At 47.2% G+C, this 16,342-nt stretch overlaps 1 protein-coding gene across 1 annotated transcript; it reads left to right on the top strand.

The window, feature by feature from the left end:
* Positions 1-1,087: 1,087 nt before the first annotated feature.
* On the top strand, positions 1,088-14,807 carry FNDC8 (fibronectin type III domain containing 8; the record flags this gene model as incomplete). Its single annotated transcript, XM_080713611.1, has 4 exons — positions 1,088-1,296; positions 10,380-10,749; positions 13,466-13,705; positions 14,622-14,807. 4 exons carry the CDS (start codon positions 1,088-1,090, stop codon positions 14,772-14,774), a joined length of 972 nt encoding a protein of 323 aa, XP_080569737.1. The 3' UTR covers positions 14,775-14,807.
* Between the last annotated feature and the right edge of the window lie 1,535 nt (positions 14,808-16,342).

Genomic DNA, 16,342 nt, shown 5'->3' on the forward strand with positions numbered 1-16,342 from the left:
ATATCTGGCCCATTTAAAAAAGTCCTCTGCAGCACCCACCATTGTTTCTCAACTTGAAGGTACTTGGGAACAGGGTTATGGCATGTTTCAAACTTTTTTTTTTTTTTGTAGTGGGAATTGAACACAGAAGAACACTACCTCTGAACTACACCCCTAGTCTTATTTTATATTTATTTATTTAGTGGTACTAAGGGGTGGAATCCAGGGGCTTTCTATCTATCTCCAGGCTATACTCTCAGCCCTATTTTATAATTCATTTGGAAACAGGGTCTCACTAAGTTGCTGAGAGCCTCACTAAGTGAAGCTAACTAACAGGGTCTCACTAAGGCTTCAAATCTGTGGAATTACAAGCGTGCGCCACCACGCCCGGCTCTTATTTTTATTTTGAAACAGGGTCTCAATAGGTTGATGAGAGTTTTACTACTTGCTGAGGCTGTCCTCAAATCTGCAAATCCTCCTGTCTCAGCCTCCCAAGTACTGGGATTACAAGCATGTGCCATCATGCCTGGCTACTTTCGGAATTTTGACAGTAAAACCGGGTCCTATGCGAGCTGTGAGGCCCTAGAAAGCATCTGTGCTTTCCTGTGCCTACCCAGCTGGACAAAGCGGGTTTGCTGCCCATGTGCAGGATTCCACTAGAACTTCCCCATCTGTAGGCAGTCTCCCACCCCAGAGAGCCCCAGTGCTGCCCCCTCCACGCCCAGGTGACTTTCTCTCACCATCCTTTCCTCCTTTCAGGGAAGCGCCCAAGGGCACAGGTGTGGAGCACTTTGAGGTCTTCAGGGAAGGAGAGGGCTGCTGTGACGGCGGCATGTGAGAGCTGGATGGGGCCTACGTGGCTGTGCGGTTTGCTCCTTGGTTCTGCCCCACCCATGATGCAGGTCTTGGCCAGGCCGGCTGCATAGGGAGCCTGAAATCAAGGGAGAGGCTGGCCCCTAATTGTTACACTCTGCGATGATTGTGAAGTCAGCTCATTGCGCCCCATCCCACCCAAACTAAGGATGAGCCTGCTGTCCCCATAGTTTCTTTCTGCTTTCTGTCAACTGGGTTGTCCTGATAGTGACGGCTGCGGTTCCAAACAAACCAAATGGCATCGGAGGCCCTTTGTAAGGTGGGGGATGGGGAGGAGGGCTTACTGAAGAAGGAAAACCTCAATGTCGTGAATGCGCTCGAACAGATGCCGAAGCCCTTTCCAAACTCCAAGTTCATGAACAGGGCCGTCGCTACCAAAGGACTCCCACTTCCCTCGAGGGGCAGTTTGGTTAACTTCCTGGAGGCGGACAACATCAATCTCGTGTAAGTCGCAAGTCTGGACCCTCCGTCCGCACTGAGGCTGGGCGTGGGGAGAGAAACTTGAAGAAACCCGAGTTCCTTGACCTGTCTCACCCCAGGCCCTGGGCTCACAGGGAAGAGCATGTGCCAGACCTGTCTGTGTATTCCTGAGCTCCAAATCAGTTCCTGGAATATGTGGGCTGCCCGCTCCAGGAGGCCTTCCCGAATTCAAGTTTTGTTGACAGCACTCTGTGTTTTGTTTGGCTACAGTCCTCACCCCACCACACGCACACCCCATGGCTCCTCTCCCTCAGTACTCCCCCTCATGCCTGATGATGCTCCCCAAGAGTGCCTTCCTTCCGACTGAAATTCAGTGTGTGTGTGTGTGTGTGTGTGTGTGTGTGTGTGTGTGTGTGTTTTACTGGGAACGCAACCCAGGGCCATTCTACCTCTGATCTACATCCTCGGCCCAATTTAATTTGAAGCAGGGTCTCACAAAGTAGCTGAGGCTAGCCACGAACCTTTGATCCTCCTGTCTCAGCCTCCCAAGTGCTAGGATTAGAAGTGTGTGCCAGCCGGGCGTGGTGGCGCACACTTGTAATCCCAGCGCTTGGGAGGCTGAGACAGGAGGATCACACGGGTTCAAAGCCAGCCTCAGCTACTTAGTGAGGCTCTCAGCAACTTAGTGAGACCCTGTTTCCAAATAAAATAGAAAATAGGTCTGGGAGTATAGCCTGGAGGTAGAAATCCCCTGGGTTCCATCCCCAGTACCACACACACACAAAAAAGAAGTGTGCGCCACCATGCCTGGCATGAAGTTCACTATTTTGTAACACATCTGGGTTTTCTCTATGTCATGCCCCAGAACACGTACTCTCTCACTCTCATTTTTTGGTACTGGAGTTTGAACCCATGGGCATTCTAGTTTTGAGCCAAAACTCCAGCCCTTTTTATTTTTATTTATTTATTTATTTTTGTTTTGTTTTGAAACAGGGTCTTTCTAGGTTGCTGAGGGCCTAGTTAAATTACTGGGATTGCTGGGCGTGGTGGCACACACGCTTGTAATCCCCGCGCCTGAAAGGCAGAGACAGGAGGATCGCGCAGGTTCGAAACCAGCCACGCTGGCTTAAGAGACCCTGTTTCCAAATAAAAATATTAAATAGGTCTGGGAGTGTAGCCCTAAGGTAGAAGGGCTTCCAGGAAACCCAGTACCACCAATAATAATAATAATAATAATAATAATAATAATAGAATAATAAATAAATTACTGAGCTTGGTCTTGAACATGCAATCCCGTCTCAGCCTCCCAAGTACTGGGACTACAGGGATACGTCATCATACGCTCAGCTCCACTTTTAGAAGGGCCTGACCTTAGTTTAATGCTCTGCTATCACTGTCGAGAGAGAGAGAGAGAGAGAGAGAGAGAGAGAGAGAGAGAGAGAGATATGTAGGTATTGGGGATTGAACCCAGGGGCATTCTATCTCCAAGCAACATCCCCAGTCATATATATTTTTTTTTAATTTGGAAACAGGGTCTGGCTAGGTTGATGAGAGTCCCACTACTTGTTGAGGCTGTCCTCAACCTGTGATCCTCCTTAGGATCTTAGCCTCCCAAGTACTAAAGTACTGGGATTATAAGCATGTACAAACACATGGTGCGTGCAGCCACCACATGGCTGTCTTGAGATTCTTTTTTTTTTTTTTGCAGTACTGGAGAAGAAACCCAGGGGCATTCTACCTCTGAGCTACACTTCCAGCCCTATTTTTTATTCTTTATTTTGAAGCAGGGTCTCACTGAATTGCAAAGGGCCTCACTAAGTAGCTGAGGCTGTCCTCAAACCACGATCCTCCTGTCTCAGCCTCCCAAATGCTGGGATTACAAGAGTGTGCCACCACGCCTGGCACTCTTTTTTTTTTTTTTGAGATTCTGGGGATGGAACCTAGGGGCATTATAACCTCCTAGCTATACCCCCAGCCTCATTTTTTAAACTTATTTATTTGGGCAGTACTGGGGTTGGAACCCAGGGGCATTCTACCTCCAAGCTATGTCCCAGCTCTATTTTTTTTCTATTCTTTGTTTATTTATTTATTTATTTATTTATTTTTTGCAGGTCTGGGGATGGAACCCAGAGGCATTGACCTCCGAGCTACACCCCCTGCCCAATTTTTATTCTTTATTTTGAAACCGGGTCTCACTGAGTTGCAGAGGGCCTCACTAAGTAGCTGAGGCTGTCCGCGAACCGCGATCCTCCGGTCTCAGCCTCCCAAATGCAGGGATTACAAGTGTGTGCTACCACGCCCGGCTTTTACTTATTTTTATGTGGTGCTAGGGATCAATCCCAGGGCCTTATGCATGCTAGATAAGTGCTCTACCATGAGCCACAATGCTAGACCCCTATTTTTTATTCTTTATTTTGAAAATGGGTCTCAGTGAATTGGAAAGGGCCTCACTAAGTAGCTGAGGCTGTCCGCGAACCACGATCCTCCTGTCCCAAATGCTGGGATTACAAGTGTGTTACCACCAAGCCTGGCAATGGGATTGAGATCCTTGTTTTTTGTTTGTTTTTTTCAGGTCTGGGTATGAAACCCAGGGGCATTCTACCTCCAAGCTACACCCCCTGCCCTATTTTTTATTCTTTATTTTTGAAACAGGTCTCACTAATTTACAGAGGGCCTCACTAAGCAGCTGAGGCTGTCTGCGAACCGCAATCCTCGAGTCTCAGCCTCCCAAATGCTGGGATTACAAGTGTGCGCCATCACGCCTGGCAGGATTGAGATTCTTAATGATTTTTTGTTTTCTTTTGTGGTGCTGAGAATTAAACCTAGGGGCATTTTACCTTCAAGCTACACTCCCAACCTCCACCTTTTCTTGTGGTACTGAGGATTGAACCTAGGAATATACCTCCAAAATACACCCCCAGCCCTATATTTATTTTTGTGGTACGGGGGATGGAACCCAGGGCGTTGTACCTCTGAGCTACACTCCCAGCCCTATTTTTTAGTCTTTAAATTTTTTTGTATGTGTGGTACTGGGGTTCCTGGAAACCCTTCTACCTCCGGGCTACACTCCCAGACCTATATTTTTAATATTTTTATTTGGAAACAGGGTCTCTGCGCGGCTGGCTCCGAACCTGCATGATCCTCCTGTCTCCGCCTCCCAAGCGCGGGGATTACAAGCGTGCGCCACCACGCCCGGCTAGCCGTTTTTAAAATTTTTGAAACAGGGTCTCACTGAGTTGCGAAGGGGCTCGCTAAGTAGCTGAGGCTGTCGGGGAACTGTGATCCTCCTGTCTCAGCCTCTCAAATGCTGGGATTATATGCGTGTGCCACCAGATCCAGTGTTATTTTTATTTTGAAATAGGGTCTTGCTAGGTTAGTGAGAGTCTCACAGCTTGCTGAAGCTGACCTTGAACCTGAAATCTTCTTGTCTCAGCCTCCTAAGTACTAAATTACGAGTGTGTCACCATGCTTTTATTTATTTATTTATTTATTTATTTATTGTGTGTGTGTGTGTGTGTGTGTGTGTGTGTGTGTGTGTGTGTATGGTATTGGGATGGAACTCAGGGGCTTTCCACCTCCAGGCTACACTCCCAGGAAACAGGGTCTCACTAAGTTGCTGAGAGCCTCACAAAAGTAGCTGAGACTGGCTTTGAACCCGCGCGATCCCCTGTCTCAGCCTCCCAAATACTGGGATTACAAGCTTGAGCCACAAACCCAGCTATTTTGTGTGTGTGTGTGTGTGTTTAAAATGGTCTCACTAAGTTGCTGAAGGTCTTGCTAAGTAGCTTAGGCTGGCCTCAAACCTCCTATCTCAGTCTCCCAAGTTTTGAGTTGTGCCTCTCAATTTTTTTTTTTTTTTTGCGAACTGAGGATGGAACTGGGGCATTCTACCTCAGAGCTACACTCCCAGCCCTATTTTTTTTTCTTAATTTTGAAAGAGGGTCGCACTGAGTTGCAAAAGGCCTCACTATAGTAGCTGAGGCCCCAGTACCACATAAATAAATAAATAAATAAATAAAATAAAACGAAGTTGGGGTGTGGCTCAGAGGTATAATCTCCCTAAGTTCAATTCCCATCACCAAAATAAGTAAGTAAATAAATAAATAATAAATGCCAGGTGTGATGATATATACTTATAATCCCAGTACTTGGAAGGCTGAGATAGGATGAGTGCAGATTCCCAGCAGGCTCAGCAATTTAGTAAGACCCTGTTTCAAAAAAGAAAAAAAAAAATAGGGCTCAGGTGTGTAGCTCAGGGGTAGAATGCCCCTGAGTTCAATCCCAGAACCATAAAAAACAAAACATAGAAACAAAACAAAATAAAAAGGTCTGAGGATGTAGCTCAGTGGTAGAGTGCCCTTGGTTTCAATCCTCAGTACAGGAAAATAAAACAAAATCAGGGACGTTCAGTCCCTCATTTGTAAAATGGGCTAACACCCATCCAGCAGGGCTATTGTGAAGGTCAGAAAGAGAATACATCCAAAATGTAGCCCATACCTAGCAGCCTTCCATGCCCACTTCAGCACCAGCATTCCCAATAAGTGAATCTGAAATGTAGACTCATAGCTGCGTGTGGTGGCCACACCTGTAATCCCAGTATTTGGGAGGCTGAGACAAGAAGATTGAGGGTTCAAGGACGGCCTCAGCAGGTAGTGAGACTTGCATCAACTTAGCAAGACCCTGTTTCCAAATAACAAATAAAATGAAAAGCTTGGAGTTAGAATGCCTCTGGGTTCAGCCTCTAGTTTCTCTTTCTCTCTCTCTCTCTCCTCTCTCTCTCTCTCTCTCTCTCTCTCTCTCTCTCTCTCTCTCTCACACACACACACACACACACACACACACACACACGCACGCACGCACGCACGCGCGCAGAGGAGAAATGTAGATTCATTAGTATTACAAAGTATAAATGACATTAATATCCAGACTCTCCAGCCTACAAATGTAGCCTTGGTGGAGGGATCATTTGTTCCACCTGTTCATCAGGGGCTGGTTGTGGGGGGAGGTCTGGGCTGCTCAGGATTTCTCTGGAGGAGATTGATGAGCTGGAATTCAGGGAGGAAGAATATGGCCCATCAATCAATCACAAAGTAGGAGGCTGGCCTAAGGCAACGAACTCTCAAACTGTGGGTCGCGACCCACTAATGTTTGGGAAATTCTTCTGGCTGGTGAAAACCAGTATGACAGAAATGAATAAAACAGAAGCAGCGGGCGTGGTGACACACGCTTGTGATCCCAGTACTTGGGAGGCTGAGACAGAAGGATCGTGCAGGTTCGAAGACAGCCTCAGCTACTTAGTGAGGCTCTCAGCAACTTAGTGAGACCCTGTTTCCAAATAAAATAGAAAAAAAAAAAAAAAAAAAAGAAGGTCTGGGAATGTAGCCAGGAGATAGAAAGTCCCTGGGTTCCACCCCTAGAACCACAAAAACGAAAACAAAAACAAAAACAAAAAATACCCCAAACAAAGCAGACATTCCAGAGCGCATTGCACAGAGAGTATTGGTCTGTGACACGTCTGTTTTAGTTATGTGTATATGAAAGTGTTTACTAAGCAGCTATGTAATATGTATTTCTTACTTTGAGTCAAAGTGAAAAAAGATTTGAAAGCCAAAGTTTTTGCATTAGTGCACTTTATCAGCAAAAAAATATTTAAACAGTGAGGAATCATGTATGAAATTCTTTTTTGTAATAGCAAAGAAAGAATATATAAATTCCCATATAAAGAAAACCATAAAATGTTTAAATGAATGTATCAGAGTTACAGGCATTGGTATAGATGAATCACACCACACTGAGTGAAAACGGCAAGTTGCAGATGGATGTGTATAAAATAATACCTTTTATTTATATAAAGCCTAAAAACATTCAAATAAATAGATTATGCCCAGGGATACCATAAATATGTAATAAACCTATAAAGACATAGTAAAGAATAAATAGAAAATTTAAGTCTATTCTGCAGTTTACCTCTGAGTGGGATGGTACAGAGTGCAGTGAGGCAGAGAAGCCAGGAGCCCTGCCCACCTCAGAGGACGCCCCTCCCTCTTGCCACCCTCCCCTCGCTCCTCTGATATTTATGTATTTATTCATTTATTTTGTGATACTGGAGATTGAACCCGGGGGCATCATACCTCTGAGCTACACCCCAAGGCCTATTTTATTTTATTTTACTTTTTTTTTTTTGGTTGTACTGGGGATGTAGCCCAGGGGTCTTTTACCTCCGGGCTATACTCCCAGACCTATTTTTTATATTTTATTTGAAAACAGGGTCTCACTTAAGTTGCTGAGAGCCTCACTTAGTAGCTGAGGCTGGCTTTGAAACTGTGCAATCCTCCTGTCTCAGCCTCCTAAGTACTGGGATTAAAAGCATACACCACAGCCGGGCGTGGTGGCGCACGCTTGTAATCCCCGCGCTTGGGAGGCTGAGACAGGAGGATCGCGTAGGTTCAAAGCCAGCCTCAGCTACTTAGTGAGGCTCTCAGCAACTTAAGTGAGACCCTGTTTCCAAATAAAATATAAAATAGGTCTGGGAGTATAGCCCGGAGGTAGAAAGCCTCTGGGTTCCACCTCCAGTACTACCAAAAAAAAAAAAAAAAGAATGCATACACCACCACGCCTGGCCCTATTTTATTTTTTATTTGGAAGCAGGGTCTCACTAAGTTGTGGAGGGTCTCACTAAGTTTCTGATGCAGGCAGCAAACTTGAAATCTTCCTGTCTCAGTCTCCCAAGTATTGGGATTCCAAGCATGTGCCACATACCTGACCTTCTCTGATATTTACTATATGGACAGGTTTTGTCTATTGCAGTGCTGGGGATTGGAACCAAGAGGTCACACATGCTAGGCTTCAAACATGTTAGCTGTGCCACTGAGCTATATCACCAGCCTAAGATTTTATTTCTGAAGTGGGATGATGTGTAACTATAAGTTTAATGTATTATTCTTGATATCTTTGTGTATGTTTAAGATATTCCATAATTCAGAAAAAAATCAGAAAAGTTTTTGAGCTTGTACCCAATATGTGTATTGTTCATAGTCTAGACTATCATTAGTTTTATATTATATCATTAGATGTTATTAAAATATTATAATTAAATTAATTTTTTTGGTGGCACTAGGGGTGGAACCCAGAGGCTTTCTACCTCCAGGCTATGCTCCCAGACCTTTTTTATATTTTATTTGGAAACAGGGTCTCACTAAGTTTCTGAGAGCCTCACTAAGTAGCTGAGGCTGGCTTAGAACCAACGTGATCCTCCTGTCTCCGCCTCCCACATGCGGGGATTACAAGCGTGCGCCACCATGCCCGGCTTTAAATTAAATATTAAAGAGTAGTAAATAAATATTGGCAAAGCTCAATTTGTCATTTTTGTGACACTAGGGATTGAACCCAGGGGCATTCTATCTCTGAGCTATACCCTAGCCTTATTTTTTATTCTTTTTTTTTTTTTTTTTTTTTGCGGGTCTGAGGATAGAACCCAGGGGCATTTGACCTCCAAGCTACACCCCCTGCCCTATTTTTTATTCTTTATTTTTGAAACCGGGTCATTCTTTATTTTTGAAACTGGGTCATTCTTAATTTTTGAAACTGGGTCTCACTGAGTTGCAGAGGGCCCCACTAAGTAGCTGAAGCTGTCTGCGAACCGCGATCCTCTGGTCTCAGCCTCCTGAATGCTGTGATTACAAGCGTGCACCACCACGCCCGGCTTTTATTCTTTACTTTGAAACAGGGTCTCACTAAATTGTGGAGGGCCTCACTAAAGTAGCTGAGGCTGGCTACAAAGCTGTGATCCTCCTGTCTCACCCTTTCAAGTACTCAGATTACAAACATGCACCATGCACCACCATGCCGAGAAATTTTTTTTTTTTTTTTGTGTGGTATTGAAAATTGAATCCAGGAGCATGTTACCTTTTTATTTATTATTATTATTATTATTATTATTATTATTATCATCATCTGGTGGTACTGGGGGTGGTACCCAGGGGCTTTCTACCTCTGGGCTATTCTCCCAGACTTATTTTATATTTGGAAACAGGACCTCACTAAATTGCTGAGAGCCTAAGTACCTGAGGCTGGCTTTGAACCTGTGTGATTCTCCTGTCTCAGCCTCCCAAGCGCGGGGATTACAAGAGTTTGCCACTATGCCCGGCTTTTATTTTTATTTTGAAATAGGGCCTCCCTAAGCTGCAGAGGCTAGCCTGCTCACTGAGACAGGCTATACCTGGCTCAATATATTACTTTATTAGATATTTGTAGACATTTTCTCAGTAGATCACTGTGGTCATCCCCTGGCTACTTTGGAGGGTGGACTTAAAAGTTTTAGCAGAGCCAGGCATGGTGGCACATGCTTATAATCATGGTACTTGGGATGCTGAGACAGGAGGATTGCAGGTTCAAGGACAGTCTCAGTAAGTAGTGAGAATCCCAGCAACCTAGTGAGACCATTTCAAATGAAAAATAAAATAGGGCTGTGGATGTAGCTTGGAGGCAGAACACCCCTAGGTTCATTTCCCATTAACACACACACACACACACACACACACACACACACACACACACATATTTTTAGCAGTTTCTCAAATTGTGGTTCTTAGAACTCCTACATCAAAACCATCTAAAGATGTTATTAAAGATTCAACTCCTCTGTCACAACCAAATGGGGACCAGGAACCAAAAAGTCTGCTTTTTTTTTTTTTTTTTTGCTACTGGGGATTGAATTTAAGGGCATTCTACCTCCAAGTTACACCCTTAGCCCTAGTTTTTATTCTTTATTCTGAAACAGGGTCTCACTAAGTTGCAGAGGGTCTAAGTAACTGAGGCTGGCTGCGAACCTGTGATCCTCCTGTCTCAACCTCCCAAGTCCTGGGATTACAAACCTGTGCCAGTAAATCCAGCTAAAAGTCTGCATTTTTAGTGAGTGCCCTGGGGGTTGTAATCCCAGGAAATAAGAGGAAATAAGAGGATCACAGGTTTGAAGCTAGCCTCAGCAAGTAGAGACTTTGTTTCCAAATAAGAAATAAAATGGTCCTGAGGCATGCACTTCAGCTCCCCAGGCTGCATGGGCGGGGGCAGCCTCCTTATCTGACTCACCTGTCTCCCTCCCACTCTAGGAAGCCCATGTCAATGGAAGATTCCGAATTCAGCTCCGATGACACCAGCATGTCGCCCATTTCATCCACCTTGTTGAACCCCATCAAACTGGCCGTGACCCAGCCCAACAGCAGCTTCTTTGCAGGGATGCTAGAGGGTGAGCTGAACAAACTCAGCTATACCTCGCTGGCCAAGAACCCAGAAAAGGCAGACCTGGCCCTCTGCCCCCATTCATCTAAGACCCAAATGGCCCCCGGCGGTCTACTAGACCTTGACAACCCCGCGCTGGACACAGACACCTCCTCGACGCGCTCGGAGTCCTCTGTGGTCATCGACCTGCCGGAAGCCCCCTTCATCTGCGAACACACTGTCAGCGATTGCACAGCAGTGGTGCGTTTCCCAGGTTCATGCACTTGGCAGAGGCTTTCTGCATGGCACGGAGTTGAGCTCGACAGGGAATGTGACGATGTTTACCACTAGCATCCTGACCTCAAGTTCATGGTTTAGGAAGGGAGAGAGGGAGGGCATGTCTGTAAAGAACACCAGTGCAAAACCGAAAGGGCTCAGTGCTGCAGGAAAGGTTCAGATCAAGTGCCACCAGGACCTCAGAGGCAAAGAAGCATTACTTCCAGCTGCCCGAATAAGCTTGGTGGCTTTTGGTAACATTTGGGCTGGAACAGAGAGGTGGGAATAAAACATCTAGAGAGGGAGGAGGAAAGGTCTGACCAGAGCTTGAAGCTCTCAGGTAGGAAATGAGCAGCAGCCTTATCTGATCCCAGGTTCTAGTGCAGGGTTTTCCACACATCTGTGTTCCTACAGATCACCTCTCGTCTTGTCAAACCAGGACTGGTCTCATCCCTACAGGGTCTGGGTAGGGCCTGGAAGTTTGCATTGCTGACAAGTTCCCAGGTGATGCTGATGCTGTGATCCCAGAACCTCAAGTCCAGTAGCACTGTCCTGGAGTATGGGAGCAGGTGTGGAGAGTGGTAGGGAAACAGTCTGGGGTCGTCTTCCAGAGCTCCTCCAACATTAGGCTACCTTATAGGTTTTTCTGTTAAATTAAATTTATTATTATTTTTTTCGTGGTACTGGAGATGGAACCCAGAGGCATTCTACCTCTGAGCTACATCCCCAGCCCCATTTTTTTATTCTTTATTTCGAAACAGGGTCTCACTGAGTTACAAAGGGCCTCACTAAGTAGCTGAGGCTGTCTGTGAACTACGATCCTCCCATCTCAGTCTCCCAAATGCTGGGATTTATAAGTGTGTACCACCATATCTGGCTGGTTTTTCTGTAAGTAATAGGGAACAGCTAGCTGGGCATGGTGGTGCACACTTGGGAGGCTGGAGGATTGTAGGTTCAAAGTTGCCTTAGCAACTTTGTGAGGCTCTCAGCAACTTAGGGAGACTCTGCTTCTAAACAAAAAACAAAAAGGTCTGGGAGTGTAGACCAGAGGTAAGAGGCCCATGGGTTCTAGCCTCACTACCACAATAAGTAAGTAAGTAAGTAAATAAATAAATAAATAAGAGCAGCTCTAAAAAAGGTGGTGGATATAATTTTGAACAGAGCCGGGTGTGGTGGCACACGCTTGTAATCCCAGCATTTGGGAGGCTGAGAACTGAGGATCGTGGTTCAAGGACAGCCTCAGCCTCAGCTACTTAGTGAGGCCTTTTGCAGCTTAGTGAGAATAAAAAATAGGGCTGGGGGTGTAGCTCGGAGGTAGAATGCCCCTGGGTTTCACCCCCAGTACCTCAAAAAATAAATAATAAAAAATAAATAAAGAATAATTTTGAACAGGTGACAGACATAATTCTGAACAGGTGATGGATATAATTTTGCAGTGCTGGGGATTGAACCTGGGGCCTTGCACATGCTAGGCAAGTGCTCTACCTCCGAGCTACACCCCCAGCCCTATTTTTTATTCTTTATTTTGAAACAGGGTCTCACTTAGTTGCAAAGGGCATCACTAAGTAGCTGAGGCAGTCTGCAAACTGGGATCCTCCTGTCTCAGCCTCCCAAATTCTGGGATTACAAGCGTGTGCCACCACGCCTGGCTTTATTCTTTTTTTTGGTAGTACTGGGGATGGAACCCAGGGGCCTTTGGTGGTACGCGGGGACGGAACCCAGGGACCTTCTACCTCCGGACTACTCTCCCAGACCTATTTTATATTTTATTTGGAAACAGGGTCTCTTAAGCCAGCTGAGGCTGGCTTTGAACCAGCCTCCCAAGTGTGGGGATTGCAAACATGTGTCACCACGCCTGGCAAGGTTTATTCTTTTTTTTTTTTTTTGGTGGTACTGGGGTTCCTGGAAGCCCTTCTACCTCCGGGCTACACTCCCAGACCTATTTTTACATTTTCATTTTGGAAACAGGGTCTCCTAAGCCAGCGCGCGCGGCTGGCTTCGAACCTGCGCGATCCTCCTGTCTCTGCCTCCCAAGCGCGGGGATTACAAGCGTGCGCCACCACGCCCGGCAGGTTTATTCTTTTTTAGAAACAGGGTCTCAGCCGGGCGTGGTGGCGCCCGCTTGTAATCCCCGTGCTTGGGAGGCAGGGTCTCAGCCGGGCGTGGTGGCGCCCGCTTGTAATCCCCGTGCTTGGGAGGCAGAGACAGGAGGATCGCGCAGGTTCAGCCTCCCAAGTGATGGGATTACAGGTGTGCGCCACTGCACCTGGCTTGTCCAGAGTATTTCAGCGCACACCAAATTTCCAGAACCACTGTCTAGATGGTGGAGAAATCGGAAATGACAGCAGGACTAGGATCCCAACCATTGTTGTACAGAGGCTCAGAGCTAAGGGTTGGAACCTTGGCTGTCATGTAATTGCTGTGTGACCATGACCCAGTCACTTGCCCTTCCTGAACTTGTTACCTGCAGTGAGCGGGGTGAACCCGATGCTCTGAGATACCTTTCAGCTGAGTCTAGATATAAGGATTGAGGGTGTGCCCTGAGCTGAGGGCGGGTAGTTCCCTGTGTACTCTTGGTGTGCCTCTCACCTTCCTTCACACCCGCCCGAGCTCCAGCAGGCACAGGGGCCGGGAAGGAGCATTGCAGTCCATGTTGGAAGCACAGACCGAGTCTAAGGGAGCCTTGGTTTCTCTCTTCTAGATTTCCTGGACCTATAATGTGGGCAAGCAGCAGGTCAGTTTCTACCAGGTCCTGTTACAGGAGGTGTCCAAGAAAAAAGATGACGAAGAACAGCTCAAGACCAAGAACCGTCCGTGGATCTTCAACAAGATCCTGGGCACCACTGTGAAGCTGATGGAGCTGAAGCCTGACACGAGCTACTGCCTCACCGTCCGCGCAGCCAACACGGCCGGCGTGGGGAAGTGGTGCAAGCCCTACAAAGTGAGCCCTGGGCAGAGGGGGGCTTGGAGGTCAGATACCCTGATACCCTCGCATCCCAAGTCCTGGCTAGCTCTCCTGTCTGGACCAACAGGCATTAATTCCAGATGGTTTCTCCAGGGAGGTTTAAGGATGAAGCCACTCTAGGGCCTGCTGGGAATGCAAATCAGTGCATTCGGTAAGACCACTATGGGGCTGGGATGTAGCTCAGTGGCAGAGTGCCTGCCTTGCAGGTGTGGCCAAAGACAAAAAAAAAAAAAAAGACCTTAAACAAAATCACACACACACACACACACACACACACACAAAAAAAAAAAAAAAAAAAAAAAAAAAACTATAATGTGCACCTTCCCAAAGTTGTTTGATTGTCGTGAGTGGGCCAGGAATTTGGGGATGAGAAAGGCAAGGGGCTTAAAAGGGGAAGAAAGGAATGGCTTGGCGGTGGGAAGGGGTCTCGGGGTAGAGAGGCCCCAGGACAGACAGCCATTTGATTGCAAACACATGTTTATGTTATGCCTCTTTGGACCGTTTCCTATGCTTTTTTTTTTTTTTTTTTTTTTTTTTTTTTTTTTTTGGCAGTACTAGGGATAGAACCCAGGGGCATTCTACCTCTGAGTGACACCCCCAGCTCTATTTGCTATTCTTTATTTTGAAACAGGGTCTCACTGAGTTGCAAAGGGCGTTAAGTAGCTGAGGCTGTCTGCAAACCACAATCCTCCTGTCTCAGCCTCCCAAACACTGGGATTACAAGCATGCCCGGCTTGTTTCCTGTGTTGATGATGGGGTTTAAGGAGGCCATTTAACATCCCACTTTGCAGACCGAAGAGGAGTGAGAGAGATGAAAGAAGAGCCAGGCTTGGGTCTGGAGGGAACTCTGAGGGTTTTTTTTTTTTTCTTTTTTTTCTTGTTTTTCCTTCAGTTTGCAACTGTGGCCACTGACTTGAACAGCTTTCCTGAGAACAACCCAATCCAGATCACAGTGCAACGCAAGGAGCCCCAGCGGAAAACGGTGTCCATGGGGACGGAGGAGATGCGGCGGCTGGAGGACCTGGAATACCTGTTTCCCTACTAGGAGAGGGCCCAGGACAACCCTCACCCACTGTCAGCCTCGGCCCAGGGCCCTCAGGAGCCAGAACCATGAGACTACTGTACCACACCATACCATCATCACCGTGCCAGAGAACTGCCGACTACCCTGCTGGCCAAGGGCCTGGCCGTGTGGTACTGGAACCCCATCCCTGGGCCAGGGCCAAGACTAGATGGGAACCCCATTCACCTGATACCTCAGGCCAGGCCAGGACAGGCTCAGCCACTGCCCACAGCTGCTAGGCTCCTTCCTTCCCCAGATCTGGGCTGGGTCCAGGTCCCTCATTAAAGAACTGCAGGTCATCCAGCACCCCTAAAGTCTGCTTCATGCTGTGGACAACATTAGCTGGGCCAGCTGCCACCCATCTCCAAGCTTCTGCCAGGACCAAGAGTCCACATGAGTGGGGGCTGAAAACAAGGGTGGCAGCCTAGGATGCTACCACCACCTGCTGCCTGGCTGTGGGCAGCCTGGTACTCAAAGACTGAATCGCTCTTCACAAGAGAAGAGTGACTGCAGACAGATGTGGGGGCCACCGGTGGCCCACGAGCACTAGGTTTGAGCTCTGGGGAAGAGACGACACAAAGTGCACAGGCTTGGAGCAGGGTTTGGTCAGATCTTGGCTCTTCTTCCTACTAGATGCGAAGGCAGAGGCAAATCATGTAAGATTTTCGGGCTCCAGGAGCTCATCAAGAGCATGAGGAAGAAGGTGGGTGTGGTGGTGCACACTTGTAATCCCAGTACATGGGAGGCTGAGACAGGAGGACCACAGGTTTGAGGACAGCCTCAACCATGCAGCAAGATTCTCAGCAATCTAATAAGACCTTGTTTGAAAACAATAAATAAAAAGGGCTGGGGTACGTAGCTCACAACTCACTGGAGTTCAACCCCCAGTACCACACACACTCAATGGAGGCCTAACCAGAGCAGATCAAGCCATGCTCTAGCTGAGCACCTGGCACAGCAAAGAGGAGGCAGGTGCAAGTGGGCAAGGTCTCAGTCAAGGGCCTTGGGAGGTCTAGGAGGGGATGCATTACCTGAAAGTTCTCATGGGGCAAAGAATCATCCTGTCACACCATGCCACACCTGCCAGAGCACTCATGGTGCTATCACCGTTAGAGAGGGAGTCCCCCACCCAGGAGGGCCAGGGCCTTAGCCTGCTGTCCAGTGGGGCCTCAAGAAGTGTGCTGCTGTCAGGTGTGGTGGTGCAGGCTTGTAATCCGAGCATTCAGGAGGCTAATGCAGGAGGATTGCATTTCACAGACAGCCTCAGCTACCTAGTGAGGTCCCTTGCAACTTGGTGAGATCCTGTTTCAAAATAAATTAAAAAATAGGGCTGGGCTGTAACTTGGAGGTAGAATGCCCCTGGGTTCCATCCCCAGTAACACACACACACACACACACACACACACACACACACACACACACACACACAGTGTACTGCAGGGAGAGGGAGGCAGAGGCTGACTGAACTCTGCCATGATGAGGATGCTTTCAGTACCGCAAAAAAACAAAACAAAACAGAGGCAGAGAGAAAGAGGGGGATGTGTTGCAGG

This window comes from Muscardinus avellanarius (genome assembly GCF_963383645.1).
Source record: "Muscardinus avellanarius genome assembly, chromosome: 16".
Classification (NCBI taxonomy): domain Eukaryota; kingdom Metazoa; phylum Chordata; class Mammalia; order Rodentia; family Gliridae; genus Muscardinus; species Muscardinus avellanarius.